General features: G+C 31.0%; 1 protein-coding gene across 2 annotated transcripts; it reads left to right on the top strand.

Moving 5' to 3' along the window:
• The first annotated feature begins 230 nt into the window (after positions 1-230).
• Positions 231-15,883, top strand: LOC111316870 (putative LRR receptor-like serine/threonine-protein kinase At5g63710). Of its 2 annotated transcripts, XM_022919071.2 has the most exons (11): positions 231-587; positions 4,944-5,099; positions 6,875-7,007; positions 7,268-7,339; positions 9,085-9,228; positions 9,577-9,642; positions 10,621-10,691; positions 10,775-10,918; positions 12,730-13,071; positions 13,515-13,909; positions 15,164-15,883. In XM_022919071.2, the coding sequence occupies exons 1-11, from the start codon at positions 332-334 to the stop codon at positions 15,473-15,475; spliced, it is 2,091 nt and encodes a 696-aa protein (XP_022774806.1). In that variant the 5' UTR covers positions 231-331; the 3' UTR covers positions 15,476-15,883. The 2 variants fall into 2 exon arrangements, with proteins under 2 accessions (XP_022774806.1, XP_089609518.1); XM_089753392.1 differs by lacking the exons at positions 7,268-7,339; positions 9,085-9,228 and having other exon boundaries at positions 263-587; positions 15,164-15,694.
• The last annotated feature ends 10,585 nt before the right edge of the window (positions 15,884-26,468 follow it).

Genomic DNA, 26,468 nt, shown 5'->3' with positions numbered 1-26,468 from the left:
CAGGAAATCAACAGGAGAATGTAATAATATCAGTGGAAACTTCGGTACTCGACGCTCCAAAATAAAGATATGGATATGCTTTTCAGCATCTGCCTACACCTTTCCCGTTTATTTATTATAATATCATTCATAAAATAAAAGCAAAGAAAGTGGATAATAGTAATTATTGAACTACTTTAATCCATGAACATTATAAAGCAGAGTGGGATTCTCATTCTCATCCCACCTTCCAAAATGCAAACCAAATTCCCCATACATAAACTCAGTACATATATTCTATTCTTTATTTGGGTCATACAAATATATTCTATTCTACATATATTTATTGGTTATGACTGACTGGCCGTTGGACTGCTCTTGTCACTTGTCAGAATTTCTTTCTTTGTTTCTTTTAATCAAATCGAGTGCTCGGTGGGGACCCTGCACTAAAAACATCACTCATTTCACATTATCTTGGGTATTGTTTGTAGCCCATCACCATGTCTTAATAATATCTATCTATTCGACTTCTTGTTGTCATCTTGTGCACTTTTTTGTTTTCACATGGTTTCCTGGTTTTGCTGCGGCACTCATGGCTTCTAAATCATGTATGTTATTTACTTTCTTCTCCTCTTATTATTATTTTCTTTTTTCTAACTGTTCTTTTTGAAAGCATGTTTGATTATTTATTATCCCTTTAGATGATGACGATTTTGGTTTAATGCATGTTACAATATATCTGGTTTAGCGAGATTTCCGAAAACTGATATTCTGGTTAGTATGACTGTCATGGTTTTGTATCAACTGTGATGTATTTTGCTACTTTCTTCCACTGTTGTATTCGGACGGATTCACTTTCGCATTTAAACAAACACTTCCTGTTCTAGCTCGAAGATGTGCTCCTTGTCCTAGTAATTTACCAAATTCAAGAGTTCCAAAGGAGAGGAATATAAATGAAGTGGCTAAAAAGTGGAGTGAAAAGGATATCACTATCGTTTATTTTGTTTGTTAGGCTTTAAACAAAAATAGCGTGTGTTTGGACTTTGACTATAGATTTTAAGCAGAGATTTTATTTATAGAGAGAATTTTAACTAAAATATAAATATTTTGTTTGATAAAATAAAAATTAGAATTTTCAAAATTCTTTGAATTTGAATGAAAATTTTTGGAAGGCTCAAATTCTTATTTCAAATTCTATTTCAAGAGGTGAAATATGTGAAAATTTTTAATTTTTTTAATAAAATATCAATATTTATTATGTTTCCTATATTTTATATTTTCTTAATATTTTTCTTTTTCTATCTCTAATATCATTAATTTTTTACCTCATCAAATTTATTAAGTCATTAATAATATCATTAAGTCAAAGGACCAAGGTTAATATCAGGTTGCCTAAATTAATTGATACCACCTTTTTGTTGTAAGTGACTTTAGATTTGAATCTTATTATTAGCTTATCATGATACTATTTAATAATTACCTTACTTTAAGATTGAAACAACCTATCCATTTTCAAAATTAGTTGGAAATTTATCATGCAATTATTTTATAAACACAACTGAATTTAAAAATTTTCAACTTACAAAACATTGATTTCAGAATACACAACAAGCATAGAATCAGTAAGAGTAGAATTTTGCTTACAAATATTCTTGACTTGTGCCAAGCACAAACCCTCCAAGATCACAAGGCTAAGTAAGTTGTCTAAACCTTCAGTTGTCCAAGTGTCTAGCCTCTAATGAAAGTCCACAAAAACAAGGAGTGAAACAGCTTTCTTAAAGGATGAGAAAGATCTTGGCTGAATATTATTCTAGTAGTATGCAGGGCATGCAGCCGCCTTTCTAATTTTCTCTAGGTTTTTCTCAAACCATGAAACTAGTGAATAGGATAATGAAAGGGGCGGTGAAGCATTCTTTAAATAAAGGAGCATCCAACCTTGTCCTACTCCCGGTAGGATTTATGCCTTTAACTATTTCTTATGGACTTTTAATTTTTTTAATTTATTCTTTTGAATTTCACAAATTCTTTTAATTAAGTCCAACTTAATTTTATCCAATTTAATCTTTCTTAGGTCACATTCTATATGTGTGTCACCCATTAGGTTCCCTAACACGTTCTATATGTGTGTGACCCATTAGATGAATCAAACTCTTTTGATTCCATCATTACTTGTCTAATTAATCTATGTTATAATTATAGATCATGGGTGTTTTGTAGCCATGAGTCATGACTACCCATTGTTAAGAAAAATTCAATAAGATTTGACTAACCTTTCTGCTCTCAGATTCTCAGAATAATTATTGTCTTTTCATCACTAAATATTTTGGTTTAACATTAAGCATGAACTAGCGTCTACTCAATATAAATAGTGTTTACTCAATATAAATAATTATATTAAGTCTTGGGTTTAGACATTAACTCTTTGCATAAATTTAAGAACTATTCGAAAACTTCATTCCACTTTGACTAAAGATTTCTTAAGTTAATTCATATCAAGACTAATGAGATATGCTACCGATGACTCAAGGTGATGAATCTTTTATTGATTACTACATGTATTTTCATATGTCTCATTATACCCAACATTATTGCCTGGACCATCCATGGTTAGGACCATAAGTAATAAAATATCTAAGTATAACATTTCTTATAGAAGATCATTAGTAATTTCAAGTCAAAGTATCGCTTATACAATTATCATGTGATAATGTTGCATAGACATTCAAGTGATTTATCAAATGAGAGTCTCATATCAAGTCATGTTCAGTGAACTTGTTCTTATAACAAGCACCCACATGTTTGCTCAAGTTTATCCAAATTTGGATATATGAGATCGGTTGCTTATTTCACAAGTAAAAGTATAACCATGTGTCGGTCTCAACAACTTTTATCAATATCATTTCTTAACAAGGCGGTGGCTATAAACATTTAAGGAATATAGTTTTGATGCAATGATGATCTCATAATTATAACTTATTGTAATTCCATTGCAAAACTTATTCCAATGATTTATGATCAAGCATTAATAATACATGTGAAAGCTTATAGATAAATAAAGACCTTTTATTAGGTATGAAATCTCCAATATAACATGAGTATTTTTAAAAAATCCAATTGACTTTTAAGAAATACTCCAACATATATCTATATATGCATTTTATTTATATGCATGTATCATAATTATATATGGATATAATTAATAACTTCACCAAAAATATGTTTTTTATTAATGAAGCTAAAAAATTATGAAATTTATTCTAATTCCACATTTTGCTATCTTAACAACCTAACAAAAGGATTGAATGTTGATCATAACATCATGATTTCATACATACCCTTGGTTCAATCCCTAGTGAAAATCATGTTCCAAAAAGAATATCATAGTGAAAATTGGAAATGGTATTGACTATAGTAAGGATTTCTTCAAATGCAGTCCTTTTACTATAGCCATTAGATATTGTTCTTGAAATAATGACCCTTAGATGGCAATTGAATTGATATGAAATTAAGGGCTAGTTTAGCATTGCTGTTATGATTGAAGAAAGTTTGGGTTGTGAAAATTGTGTTTAAAAATTGTGATTGGAAATTTTAAGTGTTTGATATTGCTATGAAAAAGTGCTATCAATTAATTGAAATGTCTAAAAAGATATGTATAGAATAATAAAATATTAGAAATATAGGGATAATATAGTAATTTTCTATCTTAAACACATTTTTCACCACAAAAGCACCTGTTAAAGAGCTTTTTGGTTTGGGTTTGAAAACCAAGTTTTTTGATTGAAGAGTCACAATTTTTTTTTTTTTTTTTTGTTGTTTAGGATTGAGGTTAAGTCAATAGTAGTTTTTCAACAATGATATTAAACTAGGCCTAAAACTTTTTAACAAGTTATTGAATAGTACAATAGTGAGTTAAATAGTGTAGTAAATTTGTTTGTCCAAATGCATCCAAAAAAATTGTTTATCCAAGATAATAAAGTACGTGTTTCTTTCTCTTTTCATAGGATTACTCTTTTTACAATGTTATCCTTTAATAACAACAATAACTTTTTTTATTCTTTTTGTTTTTTTTTCTCATTTTGATTTTTACCATCAACAAAAATTTCATTACGATGTTAATCAAATAATTTTTATGTTTTGGTTTTTTGGAAAATTTTTTATACACTATTTATTTAGTATAATTTTTTAAAATAAAGTAATCATCATATTTGAAACTACTCAATTTTGAACATGACAAGAGTTGCTCAAGTTTGAATTTTGTATAATTATGTTCATATTATAATCATTTAAGCTGTTCATAACAAGAAAATATTTGTGTCCCATGCAAACTGACTTGCCTAACCCATAGAGGACATTTTTTACACATTTAATTACTCGAAGTAATAGATTAAGCCACATTACTTAACATATATATAACCCATTTAAACTCATATATTGAATTATTAATATTTAAAAGACATAAAATAATCTATTAGTCATGTTAATGTTAGTCATGTTAATGTTAGTCATGTCTAGTTGATTAAGTGTATCATATTTAAAAACATTTAAAAATTTAATTGTTTTTAAATGTGTTAACCATGTCATGCCATCTAACTTGTGTAATAAACGTATTAAGCTTTGTCAAGGACTTTGATGCAATTAACTAAATCGTGTGGTGTCTGTACTACCTGTTAACCTGAATTCTTTGATCCTCTTTAAAACATAACATTTGTTTCTTGAGTTGGTAAGATGGAAAACAACTTAATAACTAACTCCAGTTATATATCATACATATAATTTCTTGCTGTAATTGCATCATGCCATGAATTTGATGTGCCCCCTATGTCCTATTGTTTGCAAAAGAGATGTCTTTTTTTTTTTTTTTTTCTAAGGCTAGTTTGGCCTGTATGTGCAAAAAAAAGTAAGTTATCTTCTTTGTAAGTTTGGTATAAAGTAAATAATTTCCTTGTTACCTGCTTTTTTAAAAGGTGTTGAGAGGTTGTTGGGTCCATCTTCCTGGGAGAATAAAGGAAGTTGTAATTTTGAAGCTTTTCCTAAATGGCATGCTCTAAAGCTTATTACAATCTGGCTCCTACTGCTTTGCATAAAATTCAGTTATTCATCCAAGCAGCCTGATGTTGAGGGTATGGTAACTGTAACTTGAGTCTTTTTGATGATTTGAATTTATTATGAATGTAATCTGGTAATGTGATGCTCTGAATTCTCCTGTGCCATGCTATTTTTGGTTTTTATTTGGTGGGTTTCCTGTTTAAATTAATATTATCTTTCATTTGGTGATAGAAAAAGAAATTCTGTTGCTATTGAATATGGTCAGTTCTAGAATGAGCTTATGTATTACCTGTGCATGCAGAAGGATATTGGAAATAGTAACAATGATTATTACTCACTGCAATTCTGTTTGAAACATTTCCATATTTACTGCATTACTGCCCTGGATATTTTCCCTCTTGATTTGTTTGAGCTTTTAATTGATTCTATATTGGTAAATTATCCTATATGCTGGTGCTGAAGTTAGAGGTTTTAGCTCCACATGTGGGATTAGAGAGTTGACATGTGTCCCATTAGTGTATATTTATGAAAATTAATAATATATTAATTTTTAAATGGACATATGATCACCATCTATCCCTGCTTGTGGAGTTTAAAAGTCCACCTGCAATGTATAGAATAATAATCCCTCTATATTTTATCAAGCTTTTGTTTTGCCTCCATATATTAATTTAGTTTCCTAACCAGCCATTTGACACACACAGCCTCATGTATAAAATGGAATATTCTTTTTGCAAATTAATATCAAGTGTCTTAAAACTCCATCAGATACTGGTTGAATTCACTTTTAACTCAACTTTTCTAGATAATCCATAGAGCCCTCCAACCCATATGATTTATTTATGTATGAACTTTTGTTATTTTCTCCTTTAATATACATTGGTTATTGGTGTAATAAACAAAATAGCAACATGTAGGCACTTAGATTGAAAAGAAAAACTAGTAACATTATCTTATTGAAACATATTTGTAATTTGACAAGGAAATTGACTATGAATAAATTCCTACTTGTTGAAATTTATTGATCACCACCCCTAAAGTGCACAAACCACTAAAAACCAACTCCTATGATAAATTTAAAACATAAGGGACCAGATATTATCCGAGAACCATATGCTTCTCATCATAGTACCTTGTAGTTGTAGGCTTGATTTTAAAATAAATATTAAGTATTTCCAACCTCATTTATTATACAAAGAGGTCTCTACACTATTTCTTCATTGTTGATTTTGTATTTTTTTTTTGTCTTTGTTGAGTTCACTTCAAGTTTCCAAACTGTGATCTGAAATTTCTGTTAGTACTGGTAGTCCAAACAATTGAATACATGTTATAAGCTATTTGTCAGCGTCTAAAAAGCCTCCTGTAAATGGCTAGTTGCATTGTATATTTTATATCATTTTAGTGCCAGTAGGTAATTCATTGGTGGAGTTAATTAATATTTGGTAATGATATCCATGATTAGATTATATTTCTATTCTTAGTAATGATGATTCATATAAAAAGATTACTAGAACAGTTTTGTCTTAATGAATGCTGCAAAGCAGAATATGGGATATAAGGCTTAGTGTGTTGTTGTTGTTGTTGAATGCTGCAACAGCAGCACAATTACATCCCAAGTTTTATTTAACATGTTACAATCATCCAATTCCCAACAGTTGGTCCAAACCCTTGGGTCTGCATAAGTCAACAATCATTGGTATAGAGCCACAGGCAAACATTCAAACATCTGGTTCTCATTTTTTTTGCTAATCTCACTAAGCATTTTATTATTTATGATCTTGCTGCCATCTTTTGTTGGCTGTCTATATTTCATGTTTAATGACTGTTTTGTATTTCTGCAAATGTTCAGGAGAAGCTTTGATTGAGTTGCTCAAGGTTCTCAATGATTCCAGGGGTCATATAACTGATTGGAATGATTTTTTTGTCAGTCCATGCGTTAGCTGGTCTCATGTCATCTGTAGGAATAAAAATGTCACAACCTTGTAAGTCCATCTGTTTGAATGATAATTGAATTATGGTTAATTTTTTTATGAAATACTTTCTTATTTGCTGATAATTGTATTATTCTTACGGATTATATTTGATTTTCATTGCTTTAACTGTGATTCAATCTACTTTTGGTATAGCTAAGATCTTTCGTCCAGACCCTACTTTAAATTATCACCTAAGCTAACTCCATGTCTTCAATTTTTTAATAGTAATAACAACAACAAAAATAACCAGTGAATCTATTAATTGGCAGGAACCTGGCTTCAAATGAATTTTCAGGAACACTTTCTCCTTCAATTACGAAACTGAAGTTTCTGGTTAACTTGTAAGTTATAATGTTGTTGTATGGTGGGGCTAACTTCCTTAGCATTCTCTGAATCTGTTGCATATGAGGTAAATGTTGATGTAAGAGGATGATATATAATGTATGCATACTGCATTCTAGCGATGGAAAGAGAAATAGGTATTTGTCTCAAAAAAAAAAAAAAAGGAAAAACATGTTGATGACACACATGCATACAAACACACACACACACACCCCATATATATACATAAAATGTGGTTTTATGTTAGTTATGTGGTTTGGAAATTTAAAATATGAATGTATTGGTGAAGTATGTATATTATTGATGGACATGTGGACTTCATGATAAAGACCTCAAGTAATTGGTGATTTCTTTACATTTTCTGCATGTCAAAGGGTAAAGCTAGCAAGTGGAGCATGGTTGAGCTCATAAGAAAACATAATTAACTTGGCAAATTAAAGGTTAAACCCTTTTTTTTTTTACTTGGCTTTGCGAACCAATAGCTGGGATATTAGGGTTGAAGATCATATTTGGTTGCTTGTCTAGTTCTTGACTTGATGGTTAGGTTGACATGTTCGGTTGGAGGCTTAGTAGTACTGACCATTTGAGTTTAATTTACCTTTTAAAGCTGTGCGACTGAGTAGGTATGAGAGAGTTTCCCCAATTTGGCTGGTGTGATTGGGATTTGACCACAGTGTACACTTCTTCTTAGTTGTTAACTTTATTATGAGTCATGTTCCATTGAATATTACTTCTTTTAGCATTCATTGAATTATATTGAATGGTTGAAGATGGTTTTGAAGTTTCCAGCCCGTTGGAGAGGGATAGAGACCAGGTATCAGTCCTTTGGTAAGATGTTACTGCTTAGTTGCTCTGGAGCATACTGGGAATAGAAATCATAGTGTTTGGCTGTTTAGAACATTTAGTTGGAAAGAGTAATCCAGGCTTCTGGGCAATCTTTTCTCCTTTTTTCTCACTTTATACTATTCATTTCCTAATTTGCAGGCTTCTAGATTTGGAAATTAGTTAGTTCTCTCACTTTCCCTCTGTCTTGCTTTGTTTATGCGTGTAACAGAGTGTTAGTCTTCTATTGAACATAATTCATTTCCAAATTTGCAGGCTTCTAGATTTGGAAATTTGTTAGTTCTCTCTCTCTCTCTCTCTCTATTCCTCTCTCTTGCTTTGTATATGTGTAATAGAGTGTTAGTCATCTATTGAATATAATTCATTAAAGCTGCATCCTCTCCCCATTCTAGTGAAACATTTCTTAAAGTGCTGATTATTTGTAAAGAAAAGTTGCTTTGCTTACTAATTCCGCAATACTTTATTATCATTTCAACTATTATACTTTATGGCAGGAGGCATATTTCCGTCTTTCAGTTCTATCTGCATAATGGAGATGGAACATGCTTTTGAGTGCGTCAGAATTTTTAGTGATTTATTTTTCTTATTTAGGTTGTCATAAGTTTTCAATTTATGTGATGTTATTGAGCATCATAAACAGTTTGGTAAAATTCAGTAACATTCTCTTTATGTGTGATTTGGTTCCTGTAAACTGAAAGAAACAGCAAAACTTTTGATGTGAAAGGTGCTTTTGTTGAGAACTGAACTTTACCAGACTTGCCTTGTGGACAATGAATTCTGTTATGATATGCTTGTGTCTCATGCCATACTGTAATTTTAAGTACTTAGTTCAGTAGAATTTTAATTTATGTTTCATGGTGGTGAATGAGAGTCTTAAAAACATCAGTTTACCTTTTTGCAGGGATTTACAAAACAATGATCTATCTGGTTTGTTGCCTGATTTCCTTGGTGAAATGTTGCACCTAGAAAGTCTGAATCTTGCAAATAATAAATTCAGTGGTTCTATTCCTGCAAATTGGGGTCAACTATCCAATTTAAAGTATTTGTAAGACTGCTTTATTCTTCTTGTCGAATTCTTTTTTTCCCTTTCTCAAAAGCAAAGAAGAGAATACTAGTTCTACTTTTGTCACTTTTACTAATGCTTTTTCATACGTTCGACAACATTTTTAGAACAGGATTTGCTATTATTTTCTATAAGTTTTAGTATTTAGGGGAAACATTTATATATGCTTTCATTCCAATCATAAAATTCTTGTCTGATAAACAGTATTGAGCCTGTATCTAGATCTTGTACTGGTGGTCTTTATTTCTCTACTTTAGTCCCTTTTTTGGTCTTCGCTAGTAAGCTAAATTGACATAACAAGTCATACTCACGAATCTTTTTATTTGACAGGGATCTTTCATCCAACAATTTAACTGGCAGAATTCCAAGGCAATTATTTTTGGTTCCAACATTCAAGTAAAATTCATAAGAAATTCTATCTCCTTTAAATTCTAGCTAAATATTACAGTATAGTGCTATCTTTGCTTCCTAAAGTAGGAAGAATTTTCTAGTAAGAAAATATTAACATCAATCCATGGTGAAACTACTGCTGATTTAGTATGTTTGAAATACTTTTTTCCTAATTTCTTTTTTTGTCCAAAAAATGTTTCCTAATTTTCAGTAGTGTGCTTTTGGAAGATGAAAGAATTTTATCTTTAATGAATAACTAGATTGTTGAAAATTTCTGGCATATTATGTGATATCACATATAAAGTCTTTCTGATTGCTTACTTATAAGTTATAAACATTAATTTTTGGCTTTTCCAATTTCAAGACACTCTTGAAATTCACAGTTGCTTTTGAAATGATAGATATTGTAGATTATCCATTAATCAAGCTCATAAAACAATGTAGATTTGAGATGCTTTAAAATATTCTAGTATAAAAGATACAGAGGACTCTTCCAAGATTATTGAATTATCTTGAGATTCATCAGTCAGCATTAGACTTCAGAGTCGTGCTAGCAACACCACGAATCACATGCCAAATAAAGAGATGTCAAAGCTTCAGGAAGATACAAAAGAATTTGCAAAGATGTGAAAACTCAAAGAACTTATTGTTTTTTGAATGTAATTGCTGTGAATGGTGCTATAAAATGGTTTTTAAGCGGAGAATTAGATTATTTAGTCCATCACCAACCAGAAACTACACATATAAATATTCCACTTCAAATTGTAGTCTTTTAATATGAGAGGTTAACTTAATTCCAATTCTTACAAGCATCAAGTGAGCAAATATATTCTGAAATTCATTGGTCTCTGCACATTGCTTTTGTCAATGCAAAGTGTCAATCAGATTAAATGTTTGGCATTTCTTGCTTGTGCTTATGTTGTAGCATCACATTAGATAACTTGCACAAGCTACTTTTTCCTACTGACAGTGTTATTTTTTCAGCTTCACAGGAACACATCTTGCTTGTGGCTCAAGCTTGGAACAGCCTTGTATTTCAACCACTACATCCCCTGGTTTGTTATCTAGACTGACATTTTTACCATATCAATTTCATAAATGTGTTAGATGTGTGCTTGAACATGTGATGTTTTGGCAGTTTCAACCAACAGATCCAAAATTAGAATTGTTGTAACCTCCGCTAGTTGTGCTGCTCTCATACTTCTATCACTTGGGGCTCTCTTTGTGTTCCGGTATAATCAAGTCCACAAACTTACACGTGATGTTTTTGTTGATGTTGCAGGTAATTTTCTTTTTCTTCCCCAAGATCATTCAGCCATAAAATTTAGTCTTTGTTTGCAACTACAATATTCACAAAATATGCCATTTCAACATAAAAAATTCCTAATTAATGGTCTTTTCCCATATTCCAAGAGCAGTTACCTTGTTTTTAGGCTTATAGTCCATGTAGCAACTTTCCATGAGAATGGGTATTTTTCACATAGTACTTTAGAACATTTGAAGCCTTGATTTGATGAGTTAAAAGTGCTAAATGGAGTAGTTAGCTTCCTCATACCTTTGGTTTTAAAATATCAATCTTGACAAAACACAACTAATTGTGCCTACTGGGTATATGCCAATGCAAACGTACATGTGCTGCATAAAATTGAACAAAAAAAAAAAGGGATTATATGCTCTAGAAGATCCTAATATGAATGGAATCATGTCCTTGATGTAAGAATTGTCAGAGATAATAGTTATAAAGAGTGGTGGGGGTGTTGTTAGCATGTTTTAAAAATTCTTAAAACTTCAAAAGCAAAGGTATGCAGGATGAAGAACATGTATTCTGTAATCTTGAATGTTCATATATAATATGGAAGGAAATTTCCATGTCCTAGACCCAACCATCAAGGTTTAATAGATTGAGAGCTTCACTAATCCTCATAAAGTCAAGCAACCATTGATCACTCTCGAAGTTCCATCATGTATTAAGTTAGGTGTAATATTTGTAAAGAGAAAATTAGTAGTCAATTCTATTATTTATGCTATGTTTTGGTTTGTTGCTTTTGCTACTTTTTTTTTTTTTTTTCTTTTTGCTGTATGAAAGATGCTATAAAATAAAAGAAAGGCTGCAAATGCTAAAAAGAAAAGTCAAAATTGATCAAAAGATAAATCAAATAATCCTAATAAAATCACAACTTTGTGATAGAGTAGAGAAGATGAAAACGAGTAAACTCAAATGCTTTTATTCCAGTACAAAAGCACCTTAGGCTTTTGTGTTTTGACTTTCTATCAACTCTTTTCAAGCTCTGCTAAAAGGGGCTCTCCCCACCCCTGGTCCATCCCATGTCCTGACTTTACAAAAAGGAGCCACGTTTAAGCTCTAGTGCACTAACTTCCGTAATATAAGAATCACTCAGTGTCTTTTGCTCACTATTGTCTGTAGTCTCCATCTCTCTCCTCATCAGTCCTTGGGTCTTAAGATGAGAAGAGCAAATGACCTTTCCTCGTGTTTTTCTGCAAAAAATCCCGACATCTTGTTGTTCCACCACATTTTCTATTGACTGCAGGAATTTTTCCATGATGGAATTGTTCCAAAAATATGCAAATTCATTGAACCCTTCCTTAGCCCAGCAGGGAATCCTTGCGACTTCTTCTTTCCCTATTCCCTATGGGCACTAGACTTGGTGTAAGGTCTAACTTCATCAGTTACTCGACCCATTCCAAACTGCTAGATATTCGTCAACTTGTTTCTCAATGTCTGCTAACCAACCCCATCTGTTGTCTGTAAGACGCCTCACTACCCTTTATTTCCTTATGACTTATCAGAAATATAGAAATCATAACAGTCATACTTGTAAACTAATCAATATTCTTTTCTGAATCATTATATTAATTCCCAACCATTATTTTCTCTATCATTCCATAATTTTCTTTACACATCCCATGATCAAAGTCAACATTATAGGGGTAGATATCACATTCCAAAATTATGCATGTTATTTCTCATTGTGCACACTATATGAATCCAGCTAAAGTCTATTTGATTTTTTTTTTTTTAGTTTCATATAAGACATTTTATAGAAATTAACACTTCCAATTTTTAAATTTTAGGTGAAGATGACCTCAAATTTTCCTTCGGCCAGCTTAGGCGATTTTCATGGCACGAAATTCAAGTTGCAACTGACAATTTCAATGAGTGCAACATAATTGGACAAGGAGGGTTTGGAAAGGTTTATAAAGGTGTCCTTTCTGACAACACTAAGGTTGCCGTGAAACGCCTTGCAGATTATTATAGCCCTGGTGGAGAAGCTGCATTCCAGAGGGAAGTCGAGCTCATAAGTGTTGCTGTGCATAAGAATCTTCTACAGTTGATTGGGTTCTGTACAACATCATCTGAAAGGATACTTGTTTATCCATTCATGCAAAATTTAAGTGTGGCATATCAACTCAGAGGTACTTGTCCTATAGGATTTCCATTATCTTTTGCCATCTTGCAATGCATGTTTGTTTTTACTTTATTCTAAATTTAACTTTGTGCCTTAAATGGAGGACAAAATTATAATTGTAGCTAGGGGAGGAAGGACAAGGGTGGGGTTGTTAAATATGTAATTATGATCCTTGGAAGTACATATAATACCATGTAAAGGTAAGCAGAAATGCAACTTATAGGAAGTCATGGTGGAAAATGATGTTTAGGATCCTTTAGGATAACTATTAATATGATGTTATGAAAAAGTAAAATAAGAGAAGAAGCAGGACAAAAATACCACAGAAGATGTTGAGACTCTTAACTATATTTTATTTACAGCAACTATTAACTTAATTTGAAGTGTCTAGTTGTACTTGTGGCAGTCATAGATCATTTTTACATATTTTACACCTGAAATTTTCTGTAGATTTAAAACCTGGAGAGAAAGGCTTGGACTGGCCAATGAGAAAACGTGTAGCTTTCGGTGCAGGCCATGGTTTGGAGTATCTACATGAGCATTGCAATCCTAAGATAATACACCGTGATTTAAAAGCTGCAAATATCCTTTTAGATGACAATTTTGAAGCTGTTCTTGGAGATTTTGGGCTAGCAAAGCTTGTTGATAGTAAGTTGACTCATGTTACCACTCAAGTGCGTGGTACCATGGGTCATATCGCCCCAGAATATTTGTCCACGGGAAAATCTTCTGAAAAGACAGATGTCTTTGGATATGGTATAATGCTTCTGGAACTCGTTACTGGTCAGCGTGCAATAGATTTTGCTCGTCTAGAAGAGGAAGAGGATGTTCTTCTACTTGATCATGTAAGATTTTATATTGGTTCACCCTTCTCTAAATCTTTTATGAATATCTGATCTCTGCCACAACTGACTTTGCTTTGTGACCTTGGAAGTTTTTTATTTTGATTTTGGTTTAGTTCTTATCCTGGCTTGTGAATCTGTCTCTTACTTTTAGGTATTTCTCTTTTTTACCCCATAAAACATTTACTCTGTGAGATTTTAAATACTTAAACTCATAATCCTGTTCTTCATTTGCTAATGAAAATTTAACCAACTAATTCTCCTTGTTGAATTTTTGCTTGAAAGAAAACTTTCTTTCTCCCTGAGCACTATGAAGTAAGTTTGCTATAAAATCTGTTTAACCAGCATTATCCTGGAAATGTGTTACTTCTTGGCATGTAAAACCCTCTAATCGCGGAAAAAAATTATGTCTGCAACTGTATAGCAAACTTACTTCATAGTGCTCAGGATATATATATAAAGATCTATTATTTCAAAATAGAACCTCCAGATGCCTTATTTTGTGGTAGGGAGCCAAATATATGTTATTGCTACACTTAATATTGCCCAAAAGATACAATGCTGGTGGCGTTGTGTAGTTTTGAGGAAAAAATTTATCAGCACGTGGTTCTGAATAAGAAGAGGAAAAAAAGAAAAAAGAAAAAACTTCTATGCATTTAATTGACATGTCCATCTTTTTCATTTTTCAGACTGGTTTTGAGCATAAGTACCATTCATGATGTCCTTGGTCAAATTTTAGTATAATGAAGTATGGTGCTTTTTAGTTAATGAAGTATGCTGCATTAGTTTCAAGTTTATTTTTCTTCTAGTTTGGGACTTGGAAGGAAATGTTGTTTTGCTAATTTCCAACACTGTCGTTTGATTAGTCATAGAACCTACAATTTTTTCTTGTCATTTCTGCCTATGTAGCTCCACACTTCTCCTTTTTCTTCCATTTCCATTTTGTTTATCTAAAAATTACAGTTGTAATGCAAGTGCTTAGTATCTCCTGAATATATAAATATTGCATGGATATGTAAGGAATATATATATATATATATATATATAGAGAGAGAGAGAGAGAGAGATCCATAAGCGGAGTTAAGATGATAGCACATGTCCCTTTTATATTTAAAATAATTAATTTTAAAAAGAAGTGGGACGTGTGTCATCCTTTTGTATTAAATAATTTCTGACATATATATATATATATATGTATCATTGAACTTGTACCTTTTATGAGGATTCTTTAAGTTGATGGAAATGCAATATTAACAGATTAAAAAGCTGCTGAGAGAAAATAGGATTGATGACATTGTCGATGGAAACTTGAAGATTTATGATCCTAAAGAAGTGGAGACTATTGTTCGAGTTGCATTGCTCTGCACTCAGAGCTCACCTGAAGACCGCCCAACAATGTCAGAAGTGGTGAAAATGCTGGAAGGAGTTGGTCTGGCTGAGAGATGGGCTAAATGGGAGGAGCTTGAACAAGTAAGGAATCGAGAATTCTTGCTTTTCTCTCACCAGTTTACTTGGGGTGAAGATTCAAGTGTAGACCAAGAAGCTATACAGTTGTCCAGAGCCAGATAAATCCAAACGTGATCAAATTTCAGCTGAACTTTCAAACCAAGCCGATTTTGTACGAATGTCAGAAAAAAGAATGAAACCATAGTATTATCTAAGTTTTGTCATATACTGTGGTTTTGTATCTATTACAATGCTACGTTCACTGCTTGTAAGCGGGGCGTGGGATTATGTAAAATGCAAGTCATTTTCAATAAAAAATTGGGTTAAGGGTTCTGGTCTCTACTTGAGAGTACAATAGGCTTCATTAATAACAATCTGGGCTAACTGTGTGACATGCTTTTTTAAATTAGACCATCATCCAATTTGGTTATTTTTGAATTTTTGTTACTGTAGACGTCTCAATTAGTTATTGAATCCTACCCAATTTTAAACCCACATTTATATCTATAAATATATTTATTTATTTCTGTATTTATCATTATTCTAATTTTTATTGTTATTTCATTTATTAATTATATATACTTTATTTTTATTTTTATCTATTCTTTATCTTATTTTGTTTTATTGAATTGTTTTTATTATTTTATTTTATTTTATCTAGATTTTTTTCTGCTCATTGTTATCTTACAAAAAAAAAAAAAAAAAGGAAAACCGCAAATTAAAAAAATTGTGGCTAAGGTTTTGATAACTTTAGGAATTGATAAAATTTTGGTGATAATTCCTAGTTTAAAAAAATTTATCCTGATCGAGTTGAAATTCTGTTAATTTTTTTTCCTCTAAATAAGCCAGTAGTTTAGTTCTCGATTGGCACTCCACCACTATAACTCAATGGCCATATTGCTATCCCTGCCTGTACACCAGACCGAATCCTATCAGCCATACTCCACTTGGACCCAAAACCATCATTGTCCATCACCATTGTTTGCCAAAGCCACATATAGAAAACAATCCCACCCTCACCGTTCAACCATCTTTAATTTCCCCAACCAACCATTCAGTAATCAGAGTCCCAAATTAAATCAATTTCCAGAAAGCGAAACCCAAAAACACAGATAGCCATCAAATCCACTCATAATTCAAACTAGTCATCCATACTTCAACAGGATCAAAAGCAATCATTGAAACAAAACCGATGAAGAGGACAGTGAGTTCCGATGATCGAAAACGCTGAGATCGATAAAAGCAATGGCAGCTTGGGCTTTGAAAGGTTTTTGATCTTTTAAATAGCTTCAGTCAACAAGGCAAGGGAGAAACAAAAAATGAGAGAAAGAAAAGGAGAAGAATTTTTTGCCGGTGTGTCATGCTCGACGGTGAACGTGGGTCGTAAAGGAGAATGAGTCTTATTCTGCTTTGACTAAAAAGTAAAAGAAGATAAAACGGCGATTAAGAAACAAGATGCCTAAAGATAAAAATGAGTTGATAAGCTAGCACTGAGAGGCCCACGCGCATACAACCAACCTTGGTACTTTACTTTCTTATTTTTATTTGGTTTTTTTCTTCTTCTTTCATTGTTTATTTATTTATGCATAATTTTGGGAAAAAGGTTTTTATTATTTGATATTAAAAAAATATAAATAATAAATAAATAAACTCAAATAGTTTTTTTATATATTATTTTTAATAATTGAAAATCTAAAAGTCAAGAATGGTTAATTTTTTAATAATTTTTAAATGATAAATCTTTTAAAAATTTTGTCAGAATGGTGACAAAATTAGATACAGTATTGATAATGATAATTAGCATTGAAATTCAAAACATAGTAAATAATAATTCAAATAAATTTTAGAAATAATAAAAAAAAATTTGGAATAAGAATAAAGTAAATTTGATGACAAAATTTTAAGAAATCAAGAATGATTGATTTTCTTAAAAATTTTTAAATAAGAAAATATTTTTAAATTTGACCTAAATGATACTTACAATATATTTCTAAATTTGGCCCATATTAGACTTGAATTGATTAAAAGTTTTGAATTGACAAAGTAAAAATTTGCCTAACTTGAATCAAATTCTTTTAATCTCAAATTGAAAATTTTTTCAACCTTCTATCTTGTAAAATTCATTTAGGAACTAAAATAAGACAAATTCTTGAAACAAAATGGATTAAGGAATGTTTTTGATAGAAGGGATTGATCCCCTAAAAGGAGGGATCGATCTCGTCTTTTACCCGATCGATCTTCTGGCCAAAGAGATCAATCCATTTTTCTTTCAGTAGCTAAACTCGTAGAAATTCATCAAGAACCAATCGATCTTTTCCTTGTAAGGATCGATTGGTTGGGGTTTGAACTTACTCGATTGATCATTCCTTTAAAGTGATTGATCTATCTTTTATACTGAATGTAAAATGGGGTTGAAAATCAACTAAAAGGACGATCCCCCCATATAGGGGATTGATCACCCAAGCACTAGATCAATTAAGTATACTACCTGATTGATCAGGTATGTGGTTTCTTGCATGAAATTGGGCTTTCATATAACTGACCCAATCGATCCTCTATATGAGGGGATCGATCTTTTGATGCCCAGAAAGCCCCAACGATTATTTTTTGTTTGATATTTTGTAGGTTTGAAGCATGAAATGCAAAGATAACAGCTATTTACTCCTTTCTACATATAAATAAAGGCTCATACTACAAATCAATAGAATGAAAAGCTAAGAGAATTTATTACCTTCACCAATCATTTTGTTCAAGCATTCAAATCAGTTTAAAAAGAGAAAAGTGCAAAAAATCATTTTTGTATCAATTTTTCTCTAAATCTTCTTGTCAAGATTGTTTTGTACTTCAAGATAGCAAACACCTAACTTTAGAGAGGTTTTTTAAGTTTACAAAACATTTTAGAAACTTTGTATTGTAAGATTGTGAGCTTAAGGGGGAGGATAACCCTTAAGAGTTTGCGGTGTTGATTGTGTAAAGCTTTGATAAGCTAGGTTATAACTCTTAACATATAGTGGATTCAACTTCTTGGCAAGTGAGACTAAGAGAGATAACATAGGTGCTTAAAGAAAGGATCGAACCTTTATAAATCTTGGTGTCTAATTCTCTATCTCTATATTTTATTTTTAGGATTATTAGTTTATTCTCATTTATTGTGTTCATTTGCTTAGATAAATTATTTTGCAAAATTTGTGTTTATTAAGTATTGATATTTGAAAATTTTATTATCAACTAATTCACCTCCCTTTTGGTTTATTTCAAATCTTTGAGCTAACAATTGGTATCAAAGTTAGTATTCTTTTTTATAGATCTAACAACCCAAGAGTGATCCTAAAAATAGCTCAAAAAATATGGTGATCAATGTGAAATAATCATCCTCAAGCTACAATAAATACAATGGGCAACAAGAAGTATGTCTCATGACAAATGAAATAATTGCTATATCTTTTAGAAGTGAAAGTCATTCAATCGTAAAACATCCTTTCTTTGTTAGTGACAACTACTCCTATTGGAAGACTAGGATGTGATTATTTATTCAAGCCAATGATTATGAAGTTTGGATGATCATTGAAAATGGTCCTTAAATTTCAATGAAGATGGTGGATGGTAGAGAGATAATTAAGCAAGAGAGTAAATGGGATGTCAATGATATAAAGATGGTTCAACTCAATACCAAAGCAATGTATACACTCTTTTATGCATTAGGGCCTAATAAGTACAATAGAGTTTCTTTGTGTGAAAATGTAAAAAAAAAAAATTGAGACAAGTTAGCTATCACTCATGAAGGTACAAATCAAGTGAAACAAACAAAAATTGGCATGTTTACGCATGATTATGAGTTATTTAAGATGAAACTAGATGAAACCATTAGTGAAATTTTAAACTACTTCACCAATATCATTAATGGTTTAAAAGCTCTTGGAAAAACTTACTCAAATGTGGAGATAGTGAAAAAAATTCTTAATAGTTTACCAAAGAGCTGGGAAGCTAAAGTGACAGCCATTGAAGGGTCTAAAGATCCTCACACATTCTCTTTGGATGAACTAATGATTCTTTTCTTACCTATGAGATGAAGCTCAAAAGGAGACAAAAACTAATCAAAAAAAGTGGCATTGCTCTTGAATCAACCTTTCAAGAAGATGAAGAAAATCTTGAACAAGAAAGGAATGATAAAGATGAAAAGATAGTCATGTTTGCAAAAAGATTCAAGAAGTTCATGAAGATGAACAATTCTGCAAGTAGAAAAAGACCACAAAGGAAAACGATTAAAGAAGAATCAAGTAGAAGAGAAAGGGATTAGATTATTTGTTATGAATGCAACAAATCGGGTCATATTAAATTTGATTATCCTTTATGAAAAAAGCAAAACATGACAAAGCCAAAGAAGAAAGCAATGGTTGCAACATGGAGTGATAATGACTTCTTCGATAATGAATCAAATAATGAGAAAGTAGCCAATCTATGTCTCATGACTCTTGATGAGCATAAGGTAACTTTTAATCTATATAATTTAAATTCATACACATTTGATGAATTATAAGATGCTTATGATAAATTAGTCATAGAATTTGAAAACATGAATATGAAATATAGGAAAATGATCTATAAGTTGAAACTAAAAAATGAACTTTCAACTAAAGCAAAGGATGACTTAGAAAAAAAAAATTGAACTCTTAAAGTTGAATGTTAATGATTTAACTAAAAAAAATGAAAATTTGCATAACTCATTTTCTAGATTTTATAGGGGACATAAAAAACTCAATGACATGTTTGAAACATAAAAAGCATTCTTTGATAAAGATGGATTAGGCTATAATGGTGGCAACAAAGAGACTCATTTAAAGAATTTTTTTGTTAAATCAAATGATTCATCTAGCATATGTGCATATTGTCATAAATTGGGTCATTCTATACAATATTATTCCTTAAAGAAAGTCACTTATAGAGGTAAGCTCATTAGGAGAGTATGGATTCCAAAAGGAGTTAGCACATCTTAAGATGAGATTACTAAAATAAAGTGGATTTAAAAGGCACAAAAATTGTTAGTACTAACACTTAAAGACTCAAGAAAGTTTGGGTACCCAAAACAAAAATTTAATTGTATTTTTGTAGGTGGATGAATATTGCTACAAAGCAAATTCAAGCAAGAACAATCCATGGTACCTTGATAATGGATGTTCAAAACACATGATCGGAGACAAGACTCTTTTTAAGGAGTTAAAAGCTAAAAATGAAGGAGATGTTACATTTGGTGACAACTTTAAAAGCCAAATTAAATGGATTGGCTCTATTAGTAATAATTCTTCTACTACTATTGAAAATGTTTTACTTATAAAAGGACTCAAGCATAACTTACTTAGTATTAGTCAATTATGTGATGAAGGATTTAAAGTTGTGTTTGAATCCATGTGCTGTCAAGTAATTGATATCAAAACTAACAAACTTATTTTTGTTAGATATCATTAAGAAAATATTTATGTAGTGCATCTAGATGATCTTTCCTTTAAAAACGTTTGTTTTATGGCTCAAAAAGAAAATTGAAATTGGATTTGGCATAGAAGACTTGGACATGCAAGTATGCATGTAATTTCAAAACTTTCTCAAAATGATTTGGTTGTTGGTTTACTAAAATTGAAATATGAAAATGACAAGGTTTGTGATGCATGTGCTCAAGAAAAACATAAGAATTATATTTCAACTGCTAGACCTTTTCAACTACTTTATATTGATCTTTTTGGTCCTACTAGGATAATGAGTCTTGGTGAAAAATAATATGGGTTTGTTATTGTTGATGACTTTACTAGATTCACATTGGTTTTCTTTTTGCATTCAAAGAATGAAGTTTTGGAAAAATTCATCACTTTTAGCAAGTAAATACAAAATGAAAAAAGCTATTCAATTTCTAGCATTAAAAGTGATCATGGAAAAGAATTTGAAAATCTTGGCTTTAATATGTTTTGTAGTGAAAATGGTATTAGCCACAATTTTTTTGCTCTTAAAACTCTTCAACAATATGAGATAGTTAAAAGGAGAAATAGGACTTTAGAAGAAACGGCTAGAACCATGCTTTATGAAAATAATTTATCTAGATATTTTTGGGCAAAAGCTATAAATACCTCTTGTTATATTAGAAATAAAGCTATGATTAGGATAATTTTGAAGAAAACACCCTATAACCTTTTTAAAGGAAAAATACCTAACATAAGTTATTTTCATCTTTTTGGTTGCAAATATTTTGTTTTGAATAATGAAAAATATGATCTTGGAAAATTTGATGCAAAAAATGATGAAGGGATTTTTCTAGGATATTTTTTGAATTCAAAAGCCTATAGAGTCTTTAATAAAAGAACACTAGTTGTTGAAGAGTCTATACATGTTATCTTTGATAAATCTGATCCTCTTTTGAAAAAGGTACCTCTTGATGATAATGATGTAAGTATGCTTCAAGAATATATCAATGATGCATCACATGACATTGACGAGAACATTCAAAAGGAAGATGATCAATTTCTAAATGAGCCACAATATATATAAAAAGAACCAAATCATCATAGAGAAAAGAGATATGTAAAAGATAATGAGATTATTAGTGATCCAACTCAAGGGGTAAGAAGTAGGTCTTCTTATAATATGTGTAATTATGTTACTTTTCTATCTCATATTGAACCCAAGAATATAAATGAAGTCTTAGAAGATGATCACTAGATATTGGCAATGCAAAAGGAATTGAACCAATTTGAAAGAAGCTAAGTATGGAATCTTGTAGCTAGGCCTAGTGATCATCTTACTATAGGCACCAAATGGGCTTTTAGGAATAAAATGATGAGCATGACAATGTTGTTAGAAATAAAGCTAGGTTGGTAGCTCAAGGGTATAGTCAAGAAGAAGGAATTGATTATGATGAAACTTATGCCTCATATGCAAGGTTAGAAGCCATTAAAATGTTGCTTGCATTTGTATGTTTCAAAAATTTCAAGCTTTTTCAAATGGATGTCAAGAGTGTATTTCTAAATGGTTTTATAAATGAAGAGGTGTATGTAGAGCAACCTTTCAGTGTTGAAAATCTTAAATTTCCAAATCATATTTATAAATTGACAAACATTGTATATGGTTTAAAACAATCTCCTAGAGCTTGGTATGAAAAATTATCAAAATTTTTAATTGAAAATGGCTTTAATAGAAAGAAGGTTGATCTACACTTTTTATTACAACAAAAGGAAAAGACATTCTCATAATGCAAGTTTATGTTGATGATATCATATTTGATGTTACTAATGAAGTTTTTTGTCAAGAATTTTCTAAGATTATGCAAGGTGAATTTGAAATAAGCATAATGGGAGAACTTACATTCTTCTTGGGATTACAAGTAAAGTAAATAAAAAATGGTACCTTTGTCAATCAAGTCAAATACATCAAGGATTTGCTCATAAGGTTTGGATTGGAAGAATCAAAGACTTACTTAACACTTATGAGCACTTTAATAAAACTTAACAAAGATGATAGAGGTAAATGTGTTGACTCTAAATTATATGGGTTTATGATTGATTTATTGTTATATCTTACTACAAGTATACCAGATAATATAATGTTTAGTATATATTTGTGTGCTAGATTTTAATCATCACCTAGAGAATCACATTTATCTGCTGTCAAAAGAATTTTTAGATACCTTAAAGACACCCCTAATTTAGGATTATGGTATCCAAAAGGTACATTTTTTGCTTTGCATGTCTATTCTAATGCGAATTTTGACAGTTACAAAATTGATAGAAAAAGCACTTTTGGTACTTGTCAATTGTTTGAGAATATACTGATATCATGGTTCTCCAATAAATAAAATAATGTTGCTCAATCCACAATCGAAGTTGAATATGTAGCGGTCGATAGTTATTGTGCTCAAGTTTTGTGGATTAAGCAACAATTAGAGGATTTTGGAATTACCATGGATCACATTTTCATTAAATGTGATAATATTAGTACCATCAATATCACCAAAAATCTAAGTCAACATTCTAGAACCAAGCATATTAAAATTAACCATCACTTAATTCGAGATCATGTTCAAAAAGGTGATATTGTGCCTGAAAATGTTGATACCTTATATTAATTAGCTGACATTTTCACAAAATCTCTTGATAAGAATAGATTTTATGCAATTAAAGTTAAACTTGGTATGATGAATTCTCTTTGAAATGAATTTCTTGATGGTATGATGAATGTTGCTACCTTGATTGATCAATTGTATGTTTATCTTAACATTTTTTTAAATCTTGTGTATGATTGCATGATGCATATTTAAATGTTCATGTTGTATGATTTTTAAATTATTTTAAAAAAATTGCTACAGATAAAACTGATCGATCCCCCATTAGACCGAATTGATTGGTTTTTCATCAAGTAGCCAAATTAAGAGAAAATGTTAAGGAACCAATCGATCCCCCTTGGATCGGATCAATCGGGTCTCCATCCAATAACCAAACTGAGTGGAAAATGTAAGGAACTGATCGATCCCCCTTATGAACCTGATTGATCGGTTCATGGCAAACCTATACCCGATTGATCCCCTTTCATAACCGATAAATCGAGTCATACAAAACTAGCACTATGCGTATTATTTTGGTCTCTCAAAATCGAGTCCCCTCTCTTTTTTGGCTGATCATTCTAGCTTTTCATCTCTTCTTCTTCTTTCCCAAACACATTTTCCTCAAATCCTATAAATTCTTGCTTTATTTTCTCTCAAAATTGATTTCTCATAACCAAAATCTTTTGTAAATTGCTTCATTTTAACTTGGTTTCTTGCAAAAATCATCCTTAAAAATTTTTAAATCACACAAAAATCTCCATTTATTCTTTTCACTATAGAAAATTGATCCTTTTTTTGAAACTACTACATTCCTTCAATTTTTTTGCCTCTCTTAAATATATTATACTAACTATCATCTACAATCACCAAATTCTTATTTAATTTCACATAAGCCTACCTATTTCAATTATCCCATAGTTTCTATGGCACCAAAGACTAAAGAAAATGTTGGAACAAAGAGGAATCCTCTAAAGGAGGCTTCTAATTCATCAATGAGGGCTTCATTCAATCAAAATTTTACCAATCCTGATGCTAATGAGAGGTATGAAACACACTTCGCTCATAAAAAGTCAAGCATGGAAGGATAATCTCTCTTTAATTCTTACAATCTATTGAATTCCCTTATTTACATGCATTTGAGAGATTTGGGTGGATGAACTACTTATGCATGGATGAAATTTTGTTTGAGAATCTAGTTAAGATGTTTTATAACAATGCTATTTGTATTGAAATTTAAGGATCTGCACATAGATATTATCCTAATAGATTCAAAACCTATGTGATGGGCAAAGAAATTGTAGTTAGTAAGCAAATGTTAGCTAAAGTCTTTATGCTAGATGATGAGGGAGACACCAACACTAGGTGTGACATGTTGAAACTAGCTCAAGTTATATTTACAAATGACAATTTAAGAGTTGCTGCTACTTAAGCCACTAGAGTTTTAATGCATCATAGGTTGTTACACCTTATTATCACTTATGCATAGCACTTTTTGGCATTCAATATTCAACCATTAGGAAACAAGATTATTAGTGGATGTACAAAATCAAACATTAGGAAAAACTAAATTTGATGCATTTTATTTTTGTGATATGATGAAGATAGTGCAAAATAGAGACTACACCTTAGTTTATGGGTTTGCAATTAGTAATCTTTTAAATAAATTGAACATTAATACTAAAGGAGATAAAGAGATTGTGTTTAATGATCCATTTAGCATTCTTGGTGCTCCTACTTGCATAGTATGGGTTACATTCAAAATACAGTAGTTTATGGGTTAGAAAAATTGATATTGCGGTTATGCAAGAAAAAGACGAAGAGCATGAAATCTCAGATATTTTTGATGTACTTTAAGAAGAATCTTTTACCCTACCATTTGATACCTAAGGAGCTTTGAAATGCTTATGCTTCAGATGAACAGTCTATATTCAGCGGTTGGGATTATGAATTCTCATTTGAAAAACATGGAAATGACTTAACATGAGCTAATTTCCTAAGTTTGCTAAGTTAGAGCTGATATTAAACACATTCGGTCTGCACAACAGCAAATGGGGTAACACTTTCCTCATTCTCCACCTCCTCCTCAATTATCCATCCTAATGCCATTCCTTATACGTTTTCCTACATTTTTTTTATGTTGTAAAATTTTCCTTAAAAACACTTTGTATTATAGTTTCTTATCAAACTTTGGTATTTGATGTTTATATTAATGAAATATATATTTTATTTTCATTATGATATTTGCTATATCACTTTGAAATTTGGCTTGTGAAATTATGGCTTGTGAAATTGGTATATTGCTTGATGATTGGTATGTTGCTTGACATTGAGATTGGTATGAACTTAAGTTGTCAAATTGAGTTGGTATGGCCTTAAATTGATTGCCATCTTCCTTTGATTGACTTCATGCTTTTTGCTATGACAAAAAAAGGGAGAGGAAATGGTATGCAAAATTTCTATTTGATTGATGATCTTGATGGTATGAAAACATTTTATTTGATTAATAATCTTGGTGGTATGAAAATTTTTTATTTGATTGATGATCTTGATGGTATGAAAAAAATTCTTACTTGATGATATTAATAGTGTTCTTGCTCTTAATTGTTTTAAAATCTTTTAAAATTTATTTATGCTTAAATTCAGGGGGAGTTTATTTTTCAACTGAAAAAATGTTTTTAAGCAAAATTTTCACATGGTTTTGTCATATCAAAAAGAGAAAGATTGTTAGACTTAAATTAATTAAAAGTTTTGAATTGACAAAATAAAAATTTGCCTAACTTGAATCAAATTCTCTTAATCTCAAATTGAACATTTTTCTAGCCTTTTCTTACTCGATTGATCCCCTGGCCAAAGAGATCGATCCATTTTTCTTCTAGTAGCTAGACTCATGGAAATTCATTAAGAACCAATCGATCCCCTCCCTATAGGGATCGATTGGTTAAGGTTTGAACTTACCCGATCGATCCCTTCCTTAAAGGGATTGATCTGTTTTTTATATATAATGTAAAATGGGGTTGAAAATCAGGTAAAAGGATT

This window comes from Durio zibethinus, chromosome 24, assembly GCF_047325235.1.
Source record: "Durio zibethinus cultivar Kanyao isolate XHJ-2024 chromosome 24, ASM4732523v1, whole genome shotgun sequence".
NCBI classification, from domain to species: Eukaryota; Viridiplantae; Streptophyta; class Magnoliopsida; order Malvales; family Malvaceae; genus Durio; species Durio zibethinus.
Note: the sequence above shows the minus strand (reverse complement) of the source record. Positions and strands in the feature narration are given on the sequence as shown.